General features: G+C 38.5%; 1 protein-coding gene across 13 annotated transcripts in view; it reads right to left on the bottom strand.

Annotated features, from left to right (window-relative positions):
* LOC138742470 (inactive N-acetylated-alpha-linked acidic dipeptidase-like protein 2) overlaps positions 1-18,218 on the bottom strand; it is a 658,708-nt gene that overhangs the window by 408,252 nt on the left and 232,238 nt on the right. For all 13 annotated transcript variants that reach the window (XM_069896945.1, XM_069896944.1, XM_069896943.1 and 10 more), the window contains one exon: positions 14,831-15,368. In XM_069896945.1, the coding sequence (XP_069753046.1) occupies positions 14,831-15,360 (530 nt within the window). In that variant the 5' untranslated portion in view covers positions 15,361-15,368. The remainder of the gene's footprint in view (positions 1-14,830; positions 15,369-18,218) is intronic.

Here is an 18,218-nt window from a genome sequence, read left to right as displayed (position 1 = left end):
AACACGCAAGTGATCAAAATGTTTTCACAAATATAATTGCGTGAATTAAAAATAATTCATTGTAATAGAAATACTGGTTATTTGTAAACTAATCAATTTACCCGGCCTACACAAGAAAAGCACATCATAATGTAATCCTCTGATATAGAAAGCTTTAAACGAAAGGCAAGGCATGGGAATCATGAGCGCCTGCTGAAGCAGGGAGACATTGATGGGTTGGGTGGGTTGAATAGGCTTAATTGAAAATTAACCTAAAAGCCGAAATGGTCAAGAAATGTGCTATCTATGTAAATAGATATTATTATGGTTGTGTAACAAATGAGCAGTTTCAAAAGGCTGGCTATTAGAGGCATATTCGCAGAGACACAGTGCCAAAGCACAAAGCTCTGTGAGATTTGGGCGAACTTGATTAATGTAGTGGCTTTTTAAACAGTAATGACATACATCTTGGGAGGAGTGGAAAGAAGGTGCTAAATAGTTTTAACCAAGGGACAAAATTCAGTAAATACATAAAGCTTGGGAAAGTAATCACGGTGAGAAGCCATAAAACATGGTGGGAAGGGGAGGTGAGCTGAAATGGCATGCAACTGGGCGCTCATGATGGTCATAACAAACAAAGAGGTGATGCTTTGCAAAGCAATCATCTGATCTGCCCTTGGTCTTGACAAATTTGTTAGATATCATGTCTCGTGAATTTCACAAGTATTTTGAAGAGATGAACAAGAGGATTGATGAAAGCAGTGGAGATTGCATAGATAAACCTAAGTAAGACCTTCGACAAGGTCCCATGTGGCAAGTCAATCTGGAAGGTTAGATCATATGGGAGCCAAGGTGGCCTGCTCAATTGGATTCAAAACTGCTTACTGATGGGAGGCTTATGACCAGTGTAAACTGCAGGCTACTGTTGTTTGTTATCTGTATTAATAATTTGGATGACAATGTAGCTAATATGGTTAGTTAATTTGAAAATGACACCAGAATTGTTGGTACAGTGGACAATAAGGAAGGATATCCAAGTTAATAATAGGATCTAAGAAAGCTGGGCCAAGGAGTGGCAAATAGAATTTAACTCTGACAAGTGTAAAGTGTTAGATTTTGGTAAGTCAAACCAAATAGGACTTATACAGTAAATGGCAGAGACTTGGAGCATGTTGTGGAATAGAGAGACCCATGGCATACACATATATAGTTCCCTGTAGGCCATGATTCAGGTGCGCAGAGGGGTGAAGAAACCACACTTTCCTTCATTGGGAATATTATTGAGCACAAATGTTAGAGCATGATGATTCTACATTGGCAAGACCATAATTGGAGTGTGATGTTAAGTTCTGGTCACCCAGCTATAAGAAGGATACAAGTTGGAAGGGGTGCAAATGAAATTCACCTGCTGGGACTGGAGGACTTGAGTTATAGGCAGAGGTTGCATAAACTGAATTTTTATTTCCTAGAACATAGGAGGTTAAAAGGTGACCACTTAGAAATTTATAAAATCATGAAAGACATGAATAAATGCTCACAGTCTTTTCTCCATTGTCAATGGTTAAACACTTAGAGGGCATAGGTTTAAGGTGAGAGGGAAGAGATTTAAGATGGTCTTGAGGAGCCACATTTTCACTCAGAATGAGCCATAAAAGCAGGTACATTTGCAATCTGGAAAAGACATAGCTAGGAAGGGCTTAGCAGGTTGTGCACCAAATGCAAGCAAATGGGTCCGCACAGAAAATCATCTTGGATGAGTTGGGCTGATGGGCCTGTCTATGTTCTATGGCTTAAGGTAGAGGAGCCATATTGGAAGCACTGAATTCAGTGGACAAAGTTAAAGAAGATGCCCCTGAAAGTTTGTCTCATCCAGAAAGGCATGTTCCCTGGTCGGTAGTGAGGGAAATGCTACTGAATATGTACCATGGGACCAAAGGAAAATGCCAGAGATCAGGGAGATGTTGGGGGTAGGGATGAAATGAGAATCATGGATAAAGTGGTCCCAGTGGAAGGTGGAAAGGGAAGATGTGACAAATAGTGGGATCCCATTGCATAAGGAACTAAAAGTAGTTGTTCGATTTGATAAAAGATGATGATCAGTGTTAGAACCAACAATTTTTAAACTGAGAATTGTCATAAAATTTAAGAGAATTATGGACCATAGTGAAGATGACGGCAAACCAATTTTGAAAAGATACTAATGACCTTTTCAAAATATTTGGCATTTGAAATTCTATTGAGGTAAATGTAAGAAATGAATGTCACATTGATCTTGGAAAACTATTCATAAATTAATGAAAACCAGCATGAATGTTCAAGGCAAATTATGACTGATCATCTTAATTAAATTCTTTGATGATGTTACTAAAAGCTACATTGAAGCAAAATTGAGATGGATGTGTATTGGATGTCAAAGAAAAATTGACACGATATAACAGGAGCACAGGAGGACAAGCAGCAAGTAGTGTCAGTAATGAGTTGTTTGCCAGAGTGAAAGGAGCATGCAATTGGTAAAATCGTGCAGGATGCCTTTTTATTATATACTTCAATGCTTTAAATATCATATCCCAAGTATTATTTCAAATTAGATGATGCAAAATTCTGATAATGATCAGAGTTGTAACAGACTTCAGGGGACAAAGGCAGATTGGCGAAATGGGTAGAATTTTTGTAATACACCCAAGCATGAAAATATTCAATTTGTCAGATGAATGATGAGGAATAACAAAACAGTGTATTTCTCAAAAAGGATGCACGAACAGATAACAAATGACATTGGTGTTTGCTTAAATGACAATTATTGTTTGAAGAGTCACAAAGTTCATGTCAAGAAAGCACTGAAACATACCATTCTGCCCATTGTGTCCATGTACACATCAAGTGCCTATTTATATACTCGGATTTCAATATTCCATAAAACAATATTTCAAGTGCTCAACCAAATAAGTTTTAAATGTTGTGAGAGTACCTACATCCACAATCCATTAGGCAGCAAGTTCTAAAATTTTCACCAGCCTCCTTTCCTCAGATCTCTTCTAAATCATATATCCCCGATCTCAGAATGTGCCCTCTAGTTATAAATCTACTGCAAGGGACAAGCGTCACTTGAATCATGCCCAATAATTTTGTACATCTCAGTCAGCCACCCCCTCAGCAATCTCATCTTCAATGAGATCAGACACATGCCTGGCCTTGCCAAATGACTGAATTATCCCTAATGTCTTGATCAACACCTTATTAATCTTTGCTGGTGTCTTCAGACATCTACACTGAAAATTACATAAAATTTGCAAAATAAATATGGTATATTTTTTGCAAATTTGAAGCTTGTATATTTAAATTTTAGGCATAAATATGTATAGGTGTTCTACCAGCCTCTTGAGATCGGTGTTAATCTTCTTCCCAAAATTGATCATATAAACCTGGAGTCCTGCATGTTGGAAAGCAATCCTCTGAGCAATCTATGAAGCTATTTTTCTTTTCTTTTCTTTACTTTATGTTATTATATATTTTTTTATATATATATATAAATTTATTTAGGGGTGGGAGGTTTAGGGAGGAAGGGTATGGGAGGGAAGGGGAAGGGTTATAACCATCATGTTAATTATTGGAACTCTCTTAAATTTAAAATACTTATTGTTTTATATAATTGTTAATTAATTAATTAATTAAGGCTTATTAATTAATTAATTAATTGCTTGAGGCTAGAGCTGGATGAGGTCCTCACCCGGGAAGAGACATAAAAGGCAAATGAACAACTGAAAAGTGGCAAAGCAGCAGGTATGGATGGAATACCCCCAGAGGTCTGGAAGGCTGGCGGCAAAATTCTGCATGCCAAACTGCATGAGTTTTTCAAGCTCTGCTGGGACCAAGGAAAGCTGCCTCAGGACCTTCGTGATGCCATCATCATCACCCTGTACAAAAACAAAGGCAAGAAATCAGACTGCTCAAACTACAGGGGAATCACGCTGCTGTCCATTGCAGGCAAAATCTTCGCTAGGATTCTCACAAATAGAATAATACCTAGTGTCGCCGAAAATGTTCTCCCAGAATCACAGTGCGGCTTTCGCGCAAACAGAGGAACTACTGACATGGTCTTTGCCCTCAGACAGCTCCAAGAAAAGTGCAGAGAACAAAACAAAGGACTCTACATCACCTTTTTTGACCTCACCAAAGCCTTCGACACCGTGAGCAGGAAAGGGCTTTGGCAAATACTAGAGCGCATCGGATGCCCCCCAAAGTTCCTCAACATGGGTATCCAACTGCATGAAAACCAACAAGGTCAGGTCAGATACAGCAATGAGCTCTCTGATCCCTTCTCCATTAACAATGGCGTGAAGCAAGGCTGCGTTCTCGCACCAACCCTCTTTTCAATCTTCTTCAGCATGATGCTGAAACAAGCCATGAAAGACCTCAACAATGAAGACGCCGTTTACATCCGGTACCGCATGGATGGCAGTCTCTTCAATCTGAGGCACCTGCAAGCTCACATCAAGACACAAGAGCAACTTGTCCGTGAACTACTCTTTGCAGATAATGCCGCTTTAGTTGCCCATTCAGAGCCAGCTCTTCAGCGCTTGATGTCCTGTTTTGCGGAAACTGACAAAATGTTTGGCCTGGAAGTCAGCCTGAAGAAAACTGAGGTCTTCCATCAGCCAGCACCCCGCCATGACTACCAGCCCCCCCAACATCTCCATCGGGCACACAAAACTCAAAACGGTCAAACAGTTTACCTATCTCAGCTGCACCATTTCATCGGATGCAAGGATCGATAACAAGATAGACAACAGACTCGCCAAGGCAAATAGCGCCTTTGGAAAACTACACAAAAGAGTCTGGAAAAACAACCAACTGAAAAACCTCACAAAGATTAGCGTATACAGAGCCGTTGTCATACCCACACTCCTGTTTGGCTCCGAATCATGGGTCCTCTACCGGTATCACCTACGGCTCCTAGAACGCTTCCACCAGCATTGTCTCAGCTCCATCCTCAACATTCATTGGAGCGACTTCATCTCCAACATCGAAGTACTCGAGATGGCAGAGACCGACAGCATCGAATCCACGCTGCTGAAGATCCAACTGCGCTGGGTAGGTCACATCTCCAGAATGGAGGACCATCGCCTTCCCAACATCGTGTTATATGGCGAGCTCTCCACTGGCCACCATGACAGAGGTGCACCAAAGAAGAGGTACAAGGACTGCCTAAAGAAATCTCTTGGTGCCTGCCCCATTGACCACCGGCAGTGGGCTGATATCGCCTCAAACCGTGCATCTTGGCGCCTCACAGTTCGGCGGGCAGCAACCTCCTTTGAAGAAGACCGCAGAGCCCACCTCACTGACAAAAGACAAAGGAGGAAAAACCCAACACCCAACCCCAAACAACCAATTTTCCCTTGCAACTGCTGCAACCGTGTCTGCCTGTCCCGCATCGGACTTGTCAGCCACAAACGAGCCTGCAGCTGACGTGGACATTACTCCTCCATAAATCTTCGTCCGCGAAGCCAAGCCAAAGAAAAAGAAATGTATGAAAAAAAATTAAATAAAATATTTGAAAAAAGACATCTGATCTATGATGTATATTCTGTCCTCATTAGTCCCCACAAAATACATTGCTACACATTTTTCAGGATTAAATTTTATCTCCTATTGCACCAGTCCCAGCAATGATCATTCTGTAACCGAAGACCACAACTATTTTTTTGTCATTTACACTTATTAATCTTTCCTCCAACAATCATAACCTGATCATTCATGTGCATAATAAATGAGGTTCCAGCACTATTCCCACTGGTCACAGACTTCTAACAATCCTCAACTATTAATCTCTGCTTCTTTTCACTAAACCAGTTACAGATTCAAATTAATCTGAATCATTTGGCTTTTACATATTGGGCCAGATTCCATGTGATAAAATTTAAATAAAATGCAAACTCAGAGTTAAGTTAGAGTTAAGTTTTCCTTGCATCAACCTTTGGAATAATCATTTTTGCTTGTATGGTGGGATTAATCACTGCAAACATTTAAAAGGATAGCTGGATAAATTCTTGTCATACCTGAATCACAGAAATTGGATGGGAATTTAGGTCATGTATCCTATAGGAAAAGATACTTTTTCTATTAGTATTAACAGAGCTCATCGATGATTACCTTTGGAATTTGAACAAGTATTTTCCAGAAATCGGGTTGGATTCACCATGCTGACAAAACAACTAAATTGGCACTTCATAAACACGAGCATTCCAGTTTTCTGTTCCTGCATGGGTTTCTTATTGTGCTCAAGGACTGCTTCGCAATAACAAAATTGTATTGGTGAGCTGAGATAATTATTTAGAGAAAAGATACATCACTAATTATAATCATCTGCTCAAAAATGATTTAAAAAAATAAATTAAGAACTTCAGAATGCACACCATTTATTTTCACAGAGCCTGTCATCACATGAAGTTTTTGAATTCCTCAAAGCTTGAAGAAGAAATGACATGCAGTAGCTCTGCACCTCACTTCTTGCAATCCACAACAGCACATAATTATGAAACTGGAGCTATTGTACAGAAGATGCACCACACTAACATAAGAGAAATACTTTGAAACAATGTATTGAATCACATGCTTAGTTTGATAAAAATAGATCATAGTTGGAATAATATGTTCTGAGTAGGGTCAAAATAACATTTAAGATGGGGATGGACTAAACTCGTACAGCATGGAAAGAAGTTATTCGGCCAATTATTCCAATTCAATCAGAGGGTATCCATCCATATTAATCCTATCTTCCAGTACATGGTCCATCAACTTGTATGCCAAAATAATTCAAATGTTCATTTAGATACCTCTTAAATGCTGTCAGCAACCCTGCTTCAACTACTCTCTCAGCCAGGGCATTCCAGGAACCTATTAGTCTCTCAATGAAGGTGCCCCCCCCCCCCCTTCTCATATTCCCTCCAAATCTCTTCCTCCTCAATCTAAATCTCTGTCTCCTAATTGTATCTACCTCTGACACAAGGAAACATTTCCTGGACTTTATCCTCTCTATACTCCTCAATTTTATATTCCTCAATCATGCTCCCTCTCAACTCCTCCACTCCAGGGAGTACAGATTCAACGTCTCCTGTCTCTCCTCAGAATTGAAACCCTACATCCCAGATGAATCACCTCTGCACCCTGTCCTTGCTGTAGCATGGTGACCTGTACTGCATGCAGTACTCCAGCTGAGGTCTAACCAGGGATTTTATAAAATTGGAGGATAACCTTCCTACTCTTGCATTTAGTGGTCCGACAAATGAAAAGCAGCATCACAAATGCCTTCCTAACCACATTATCGGCCTTTTTTGCCATCTTCAAAGATCTATACATTTGTACTCCAAGGTCATTCTGTTCCTCACTACCACTCATTGAATGTCCTGGCATCTGAAAATGCATCCTAATATCTGTCTGTATTAAAGTCCATCTGCCATTTATCAGATCATTTCAGCAAGATATTGAGATCATCCTACATTCTACAACAACCTTACACACTATCAGCAATGAAATTATGGATCATGTTGCCCACATCCATATCTAAGGATTTGAAAACAACTAGGGTCCTGACACCAATCCTTATGGGATACCATTGATAACAAATCACAAAAACAACTCTCTACCATCATTATCTATCTCCAATTGCAAAGCCAGTTTTAGTTCCAGTTGCCCACTTGCCTTGGATCCCATGGGCCCAAGCCTTTTGAACCAATCATCCAAGTGGGGCCTTGTCAAAGGTCTATGTAAATCATATCTATGTAAATCGTACACATTTCCCTCACTCACTGATATATTTTATTACCTCTTCAAATAATTCAAGCAATTTGGTCAGACAGGATCTCCTTCAGAATTTTTTAAAATTCCCTTCCTTCTTCCCCATCACTGGTATTAGGCTCAAATGTGTATTACCAGGCTTTTCTCTGTTGTCTTTCCTGAAATTATAGTTATGAAGATAGATCTCTGTATCATGAATGCTGCTACAAACCAGAAATTAATTGTAATGGGTTTTTTTTAGCCATCAGTATGGGAAGACATGAGAAAATTGCAATGGATTTTTCAGTCACTTAACTCAATGGGTCAACTATTGTAACATGTCTATACATGGTGGCTGAGTAACTAACTGGACAAGTTGACAACTAATAGAGCTTTATTTGCTCACCTTCCCCACTGTATTGACCCATGTAACTCAGGAGCCAGAGGCATGAGCGTGACCAGACATTGTTAGGTGTACAGACAGAACATGGCCAGAAATGTGGGAGCATGTGGAAACAAGTGTGGCAGGGAATGAGGCCGAGTACTCATGTGCACTTATTCCCAGAGTCCACACCAAATATATCAAATGCAAGATAACAGGAAATTAGTTTTTAAGTTTACTTGCATGTGTATTATATATTCCTTTTTTATAAATGTAATAATGTTTCATTGTACAAGTTGGCCAGTTTGTGTCATAAATCACGGTAAAATGACAGTTTTTTTCAGAAACAACAAACAATGCATTCATTTTTTTTTAGTTCATGTGGCTCAATAACGATTCCTGAAAGGATGACATCAGATGGATGGTGGAGGAATAAATACCATCGAAAACATCTACATGGATCCACATCACCCAGCACATGCTCTGTTCTTGTTGCTACCATCAGGAAAGAGGTATACATGCCTCATGACTCACACCACCAGGTTCAGGAATAGCTGTTACCTCTCCATCATCAGAATCAACAATTAACTCAATCAAGGATTCATTTAAGGACTCTTACTTTTGCACTTTATTGTTTGTTTTCTTTTTCCTCTGTATTACACAGTTGTTTACATTTGTCTATTTGTTTACATGTGCAAATTGTGCACAGTTTTTTTTGCACTACCAATAAGTGGTAATTCTGCCTCGCCTGCAGGAAAAGGAATCTCAGGGTTGAATGTGATATCAATAAATCCGAAATCTGAAAAACAGTGTAATGCGCGTCGAAAGAACCAAAGACGTTGATCCAAACCAAGGCTTTTATTAACTAAAAGACTGGAACATATCACAAGTAGGTCGACCAGTCCAGAATGACCTGGTCTGGCTAGGAGCAATCCTTTAAGACCTGCCAGTAGGTGTGGCTACACTCTCAGCCAATCATATGTACCAACTGTACATATGTACATATACACATTGGTGATAGAATCTGTACTATCACAAACAGTAAATTATTTTTTTTAAATCCTGCAGATCCATAAAATTGTAAACTAAAATAAAAGATGCTGTAACATAAGGGACTCTGACCTGAAATGTTAACTCTCTTGCTCATTCTGTCCTATCTGCCCATCTGCACAGTGTTTTTAGCATGTTCTGTTTTTGTTTGAGCATTGTTGCTTAAAATCCTCAGGAGAACCAAATTGTGAGGAGAGCTGAATGCCATCAGCGTGATAAACAGGAACACTTTCTTCCCCTAGTTATGATATTCCTCACCTTATTTGTTGAAAAAAAGAACAGAATTTGAAGAGTTACCATTAAGCACATCATTCCAGCAGCCGTTTTGTACAGAATTCACCTCACGAATCCTTGAGTGTGTATATATTTCATACAAGAAGAGAAAGGAAACATTTTCTTAGTCAGTACTGAAAATGTATTACCTTTCAACTGTAATCCTGCCAGAAGCTTCTTCCTTTGGAGATTTCATAAATATACATCGAAGAAACTATTCACAATTTTTAACAAAAATTATAAACCTTCCCAAAAAATGATTTAAATTATGTATTATGTTTCACCATATCTTTAAGGAATGATACAATGAAACAAAGTGGATTATGAGGGCTCCATTTCACCCTTCAGTACTTGTACCTTTTTCAAATATCCTTGATTATCTGTGCATTTAAGCAGATTATTTGACTCACTCTTCGTAAGAAAAATCCAGATCAATTTTATTCTTACCTGAAATGTGTACATGAAGATTTTTTTCAAGCATTTTTGAAGGTGGAAATTATGCCAGAAAAATTTAACAACTTAACATATGAAAGAACAATAAAGTGGTTCTAAGTTTGAATCGAATAAGGTTATCTTTTAAACTTCAATGGAATCAATCCAAACATTTGAAGAGATTGATGCATTTTACCTCATGTTGCTTGTTTGAAAACGTAACCTGGAATTTTAACAATCAAGCTTCTTTTTAACGTGAGCCATCAGGCTGATGATTACATGGTTCACAGAGCATCAAATGAGTTTTCGTTCAAGAGCCCACCACTGGAAAATACTGCTGTACGGAGAGTCAAAGTTATTTTGCACCCCTGTGCAATTAAAGCCTTTACTTCAATAAATACAGTAAAACACCTGTTATCCAGAATTCAAGCAACCTGCAGTCTCGAGCAACTAGCAAAGAAATTGCGGAAAATAAATAGGTAAAAAATATGGAAGTTTAAAATTGGAACACCTCACTATTAGTTCACCAATCAGGCAACGCACAACCTCAAGCAACCATAAAATTCATTTATCCAGCAGCTACCAATCCCCATAGGTGCCATTTACCAGAGTTTTACTGTATGGTATAATTTAATAACCTTTAATCTATTTACATCATAGATGGATTTCCAACCTCATGATTTTTTTTTGCTGTAAAATTACTTTAGCTTGAGGAGCTGGGTGGTTAATGTTGTAGTCACAGATAATGGCACCAGATAGATCATTGAACCTACATCATATTGCAAATGATGTCAGAAGAGAGCAGATCTTTGCCACAAACACCACAGATTTTATAAGGTAGTTTTCTTCAAGGTTAGTGGAGATCGCTGTAACTTCACCACTTAGCAGTGACCACTGTCATGGGTTATCGACAAATTATGATACAAATTAATAAAGTAAAATCTGGTTCTCTGCCTTCTTTCTACCTCAGGGTCAAATTTATCATATACTTTTCATTGCAAATTCTTCAATTTATTTGCATCTTTTCATAAAATGAAGCAAATCATGACAGCATTAGGCAAGACCTGCTATTCAGTCATATTACCAGTTGCGCCAGGTCAAGACACTGGGTATTTTCAAAAAACGTAACCTTTTCGTCAAACCATTCTTCACTGGTCTGAACGAATGCAGTTCCAACACAATTAGCACCATTCAGGGCAAAGTAATCTACTTGAATGACATCCTGTCCACTGCCTTATTTACTCTCTCTACCATCAGCCTAAAGTAGCTTCAGGCTGGACAAGTTACAAAATGCAAAATTAAGGCTATTCCAACAGTAGCTATAAACTCTACCATCAAGGGTGACAAAGGTGTCAAGTATTTTGAAAGACCACTACCTGGAGAATGGCTTATAAATTGCACATTAACCTGACCTGGATATACTTTGCCATTCCTTTACAGTCAATGGGTCAAAGTTCTTCCACTGAGCTCCCAACCAAACAAGAGTGAAAGTCTTATTAAAATGTTAAAAAAGGCAGCTCACCACCAACTTCTCAAGACATTTAGTAATGGTCAATGGAAGGTGGCCTGTCCAGAGATGCCAACATCCTATGAATGATTAATTGAACAAAAACTTTTTTTTATCTGAAACAAAATAACCTCCAATGCTGTGAACCAAAACAACTTCTTTGCTGGGATTTCCAGCATGTTTTTGTTTCAAAACTCTGACTAAACCTTCACATCTCGTGGGCAGCACAGTTAGCTTAGTGGTTAGCGCAGCACTGTTACCGTGCCCAGTGACTGGGGTTTGAATCCAGTGTTGTCTGTAAGGAGTCTGTACCTTCGCCCTGTGTCTATGTGGGTTTCCTCCAGGTGCTCCAGTTTCCTCCAACCGTTCAAAATGTACTGAGTTGTAGGTTAATTGGGGGTAATTTGGTAGCACAGGCTCGTGGGCCGAGAGAGTCTGTTACAAAATTTAAAATTTATATTTAACTGCTTTAACATCCTCTTTGAAGTCAAGACTTTATCTGCTACTTATCCGTAGCAAAAAAAATGTATTCCTAGGACGTGGAAAGATACAAATATGATTGATATTAATAGATGGCATAATGAGATGAAATATTGTTTAATAATGGAAAAAATTATGTATGTTTCACGTGATAATTATAATTTTTTTTATTAATAAGTGATTGTTATATTCAGAATATTTACATTTCAATTTATATTGATTAGATTTTAATACGTATATTTAATTTTTTTCTTTAATATTCTTTCTTTTTTCTTTCTTTATGGCTCTCCTTAGGAGAGTTGGCGGGGGAGGGTTTCTTTTCATTTTTTTTCTATATATATATAGAAAAAAAATTCATGTTTATCTTTAATTGCTACATATGTTATATATTATTTGTTTTTTGAACGAATAAATAAAGTTAAAAAAAAAAGACTTTATCTGCTACTACCCAGCAGCATTTGTGGCTCTTGCTTTATCAAATGCGGAGAAAAAGCAAGCTTAGACTCTCTGGGGAAACAACACAAAATCTTGATATGCACAATTCAATAATTCATCTTTTCAGTGTTCATTTTAAAGAAAATACATGGATGAATTGGCAAGTAAATTATTTTGAGTGGCATAGTTTTTTTTTTCTGCACTACATGGTTTAATTTTATGAATATTTCAACTGCTGAATGTAATTGTCCACAATCTGCTCGAGTTGACAAGGTCACCAAATTTGTTCCGGGACCTCTCCATATATCACACAATAATGTCTGATTCTGGATCTCAGTTGAAATCTGAAATCTAAACTAGAGGAACAGAAACTCACTCGGAGATGCAACCGCCATCCAGACTCAATATCAAATTCTACAAATTCAGGAAACTCATTTGTCGTTTTATAGAAATATTTGCCAGTTCTGCTGTTGGTTATTAATTTGTTCTGTTAACTCAGTTTTGCTCTCTTCACCTGACGACCTGACAGGCTGAGAATTTCCTGCAGTTCTACATTTTGCAACTTTTATACTCCTTTGCCCCTCTCCTCATTAACCTATCAACCAGGTGTCTTCATCTTCTGTTTAACTTTGTGGAAATCTTCTCTCTTGTTCCAAATCATATCTTCCAACCCTTTCTGCAACTGAAGATTAACAATTACTCTTTTTCTCAAACCTGATGAAGTCTCTTCGACTTGAAATATTAACTCTGTTTCTCTTTCCAGACTCGAGTGTTTCTTACAATTTCCATGTTTATTTTAAAAGAATGATTGTGAGTAGTAGTTGGAGTAAAAACTCATCCTTTTAGACAGAAAACAGAGCACATTTTGGAAGGACTCAATAAAACAAAATGATGAATGACTGGATGTTATTCCTTTTATATCACTACCAATTTTTAAGAGCAAAAATTACAAAAAGTTCAAATGAGATGTGAATAGAATCCTACCCAGAATCAACCATGATGTTACAATTTCAGTATCCAAATACAATTGGAAGACCTCAATAAGGGCAGAATGTTTACATGTCACAAGCAATGTTTAAAGTCAAGTGTGTGGTTGCTTCAGACTAATGGACAACAGTGCTGCCTGATCACCAGTGCATGAGCTCATAACACACATATATATAAATATATATATATATATATATATATATATAATTCTGAGCATATATTCAGGCAATAGAAGGAGAATATCAGCAGATGTTGATAGATGGCAGATGTGAAAACCAGTATCAGTAATGAATGTCATGAAAATGTCACAAGAATTTTTGTTTTGCAGTCACATTATAGTGCAAGTATTGCTATAAATTACATTTCAAAAATAAATAAATAGCGCAAATAAAAAAGGAGACCGTGAGGTAGTGTCTATCGTTCATTGTCTTTTCGTAAATCTGACGGAAGAGGGGAAGAAGCTGCCCTAGTGCATGTTACTCACAGTATTTAATTTTAATCTTTTACTTTTAACAGATGCCAACTTTCTATCAGAGTTGCTTTTCCATGATATGTTGTTACATCTTCACGAAAAGACAAGATTCATGTACAACTCCCTCCTCTGAATCTTAAAACACCATCAAACTTCTGCCATTGACCTCTTGGTTGGAGAGGGGAGTAATCAATAATTAATTATAAAGTTAGGACAGTGGTTGACAACATGTTGGTAATTGCTAAATACCAATAAACTCAAGGCTAAATAAGGAGATGAAAACTCAATGTCTTCTCTAATGGTGGCACTACATGCATTTGATAAAAATAAATGACAGAAATGGATCACCAATAATGGTCCTCATATCAAACTCACTGCCATGGATAATGCTGTTTACTTACTTTATGGAAAGAAAGACATAAATTTCAGCCACACCTACTTGATGCGCATCACTAAGACAAGACTAACAAGGTTATGGTAACTGCATAACTTTTAAGTTTCCCTCCAAATTAAACGATGACAAGAACTTGGACATGGATTGCTGACTTACTGCAATTCATGTAAACTTACATCTGCTTCTCAGGGCAATTATGAACCTTAAATCCAATTTGTTAATGACACCCACTCCTCATAATCACATGCGTAAAGCCCATTTAAAAATGAGAGGAACATTTTATAGTCACATCACGTCACAGATACGAATTAATCGTGCAGCTCAAATGCTTCTCTCCATGAATTTTTCAGTAACCTACAATTATAACAGTAATATTATACTGAATCTTGCTATTGTCAGAAAATTATTGGTGTAATCTTTTATTTCAAAAGTTATCATGTAATTCTCAACATATTTATGAATAAAATGTGGTGCAGGTTCAAATGTCATTTCTAATCATAACATATTAAATCTTAAGCACGATTCACAAATATAATTTAAATGATAATTCATCAATGACTGAGCCAATCTTTGAGATGTGTACAGAGAAAGATGGCCACTTTTTTTTTTCCCAACTTTGGCTTCATTGTTACCTCGCTTAATATTTTGAATCACAATTACACTCACCTAAAAAAATTCCTGATTCTGGAACCTCTGATTGTCTGGAGGACATCGTGAATGATTTTTCTGTCATCAGGTTCACCACTCGAGGAGGGAGATGGCATTGTTGTTGTGGTTGCATTACTTTCCAAAGTATTTTTTGAGATATTCTTCCGTCCATAGTAACCTATTAGAAGACCACAAATAAATATAGTAATCCCTGCAGCAATGAGTTTTGCCTTTCTAGGGAAGTTGTTCTGCTGTACTTTTGGTGCTGTTCTTGTTTGTGCCACATAATCACATTCTTCTTCCAGACGTTCAAACCTCCCACGTGGTGATATTGAAGGCTGTACAAATTCCATGTCAAGTTCTGTGTTTCCAGTGGAGTTTCCCAAATGGTGTGTTCTTGAATCATCAGTCTCAAAGCCTTCAAACTCACTTTCTTCCAGCTCCTTTTCCATGTCCCACTCCAAATCTAGAGAAGTGACTGGAAGCTCTTCAGTATCCAGATCCTGAGTGTGTATTGGAAATCTCTGATCGACTTTTCGGTAAGCCATTTCTCTACCTGCATTCAAAAATTAAAATTGAAGTTGTAAAGATGTGCTTTAAACAACATCAAATTAAACATTAATTATGCTGTGACAATATAGTGTGCGGCCAATATGTGGTCTGAGTTTAATAGCTATTTGACATACACAGCCGAATGTAGCACCAGAACTCATTCTATCTGAATGAGGAAATAGAAAGCAGCTGGAAGGCAGCATCCATTGTTCGTGGAGCCAATTCTATAGAAGGCCTTTCTAATTTACTCCCTCTTTGTCAAAATCAAGATGCAGGATGACTTGCTCCAGTTCTAATGGTTCTAAGCAATTAATTTAATTTCAAGATATAAAAGATGCCTATGTGTGAATTCTTTTACCATGGGATGGTCACTGTACGTTGACTTCATCTACTTCTTGGACAACCCATCGCTTTCCTGTAGCCCTCTCCAATTCCCTCCCTCATTCCTGTGTCCATCAGCCCTTTACTAACCAATTCATACTGTCTTCTGCCCCCCACTTCCCCTCTGCTTGGGACAAATCTCAGAATCCATTCCTCCTTGACATCTACACCCACTCAGCATTCTTCATCTTCGCTCAAGACCTTCCTGTCCCTCTCAATTTCCCCGATTTACCCCACTGCACCGTCTCTCATTCTCCTTGCCTTTCTCACTCATTAAATGCCAGCTGCTTGCTCTCTCCAAGAATGAGAATGTGCATAGATTGGCCCTTTATTATTGTCCTTCGTAACTTTATATTCCTCAATTAAGTTTTCCATCAACCTCTTAGATATCAAAAGAATGAACATCAGAATGAACATCTCAATCTTCCTCCTGGTTACAAATTTCCAGTCCCAGCAATTTCCTCATGAGGACAGTACACACTGTTTAAGCTGTGGGATTATTATCGCTGTGTACAATTTTTGCCTAAACTCTTAAAGGAAAGCATATCAAACCACATCTTTACAACCATATTCAGTTGTCCTGGTACCTTTAAGGATACGCAGTAGTAAATTCATACAGAATCTTCTGAGATGAACCGCAACTGCGAATAAAACACAAGCATAATGCTACCACAGGCAATTCAAGCCACACGAAGGACTGGAGACTGCAGACGTAGGAGAATGGTAACGCTGGAATCTTAAGCAAAAAACAATCTGCTGGAAGAGCTCAGTGGGAGAATGTCTTCATGAAGATTTCTGGCCTGAGACTTCGACAATTCTTTCTCTCCCTCTGATGCTGCTTGACCCACTGAATTTCTTCAGATGATTATATTTTGCTCATAACACACTATAATTGTTTCAAAACTAAAGGCAAAAATTTGTAATTGAATTGTTCAGAGGCACCTTGCTAGCCAATGGGAAAATTAGAAAAAAATTAACAAAGTCAAAGTAAACCATTAATCTCTGGAATATTTATTTATATTTGTAGCTCAACTTAATGCTTAGATAGAGCTGATAGGCTCAGCATGCTTCTCACAAAAAAAAATTGATATGAAACCAATCCGTACCAAATCCAACATTACAGTTGTATACTCCTAGTAAGGTTTTTGAGTAACAAACAGGGTTTTCCCCAACCAGAAGTCCTGGATAAACAATGAAATCCGGAACCTGCTGACAGCCAGATCACAGGTTTTTAAGTCCAGAGATCCAGATCAATCCAGCAGGACTGTGGAAAGTTATTTCCCAGGCGAAGTGGAGATTCTGGATGAAAATGGAAACAACAAGGAACACCCAGCAGCTGAGACAGGGACTAAATGCCATAACCTGCTATAACCTGTTACAAATCCAGTAAAGTAGCAGGTAGCTAAGCTGCTCTCCCAGAGGGACTCAAAGCCTTTTATGCCCGATTTGACGACAGTAGCAGCAAAGAATCACCCCTCCGCACCCCCACGTCTCCTGTTGATCCCATCTTGTCTGTATCTGAGGATGATGTTTGTGCTTCCTTCAGGAGTGTGAATCCAAGGAAACCATCTGGCCCGGATGGCGTACCTGCTTGAGTATTAAAAATTTGTGCTGACCAACTTACCAAGGTATTCACAGATATCTTCAATATCTCACTCCAACACGGCATGGTACCTACCTGTTCAAACAGGCATCAATCATACCGGTGCCCAAGAAGAGTGTAGTGACCTGCCTTAATGACTATAGACCAGTAGCACTTGCATCAACAGTGATGAAGTGTTTTAAAAGGCTGGTGACGAAGCAGATCAGCTCCTGTCTGAGCAGTGACGTGGATACATTCAAATTTTCCTATCATAGTAACAGGTCTATGGCGAATGTCATCTCACTGGGTCTATACAAAGCTCTGGAACACCAGAACAGCAAAGATGCATACACCAGGATGCTCTTTATCAACACATTTCAGCATTTAACACCATTATCTCTTCAAAACAGATCAGCAAACTCCAAGACCTGGGAGTTGATACCCCACTGTGTGATTGGATCATGCATTTCCTCACCTCCAGACCAGTCAGTGAAGATTGGTAAGAACATGTCCTCCACAATCTCTATTGGAGCACCACAGAGCTGTGTTTTTAGTCCCCTGCTCTACTCACTTTCCACCTACGACTCTGTGGCTCAGTACGACAATAACACCATCTACAAACTTGCCGATGATACCACGGTAGTGGGTTGTATAAAGGAAGGGAATGAGTCAACGTACAGGATGGAAATTGAAAACTTGGCTAAATGGTTCAACAACCTTGCACTCAATGTCACCAAAACTAAGGAGCTGATTGCCGTCTTCAGGAAAGGCAAGTCAGAGGTTTACAATCCAGTAGAAAGGGTGAGCAAATTTAAGTTCTTGGGAGTTACTATCTCGGAGGATCTTCCCTGGACTGATCACACCAATGGCATCGTGAAGAAAGCACGTCTG

Source organism: Narcine bancroftii, chromosome 9 (genome assembly GCF_036971445.1).
Source record: "Narcine bancroftii isolate sNarBan1 chromosome 9, sNarBan1.hap1, whole genome shotgun sequence".
NCBI lineage: Eukaryota > Metazoa > Chordata > Chondrichthyes > Torpediniformes > Narcinidae > Narcine > Narcine bancroftii.
The sequence above is the reverse complement of the archived record's forward strand: the minus strand, read 5'-3'. Positions and strand labels throughout refer to the sequence as shown.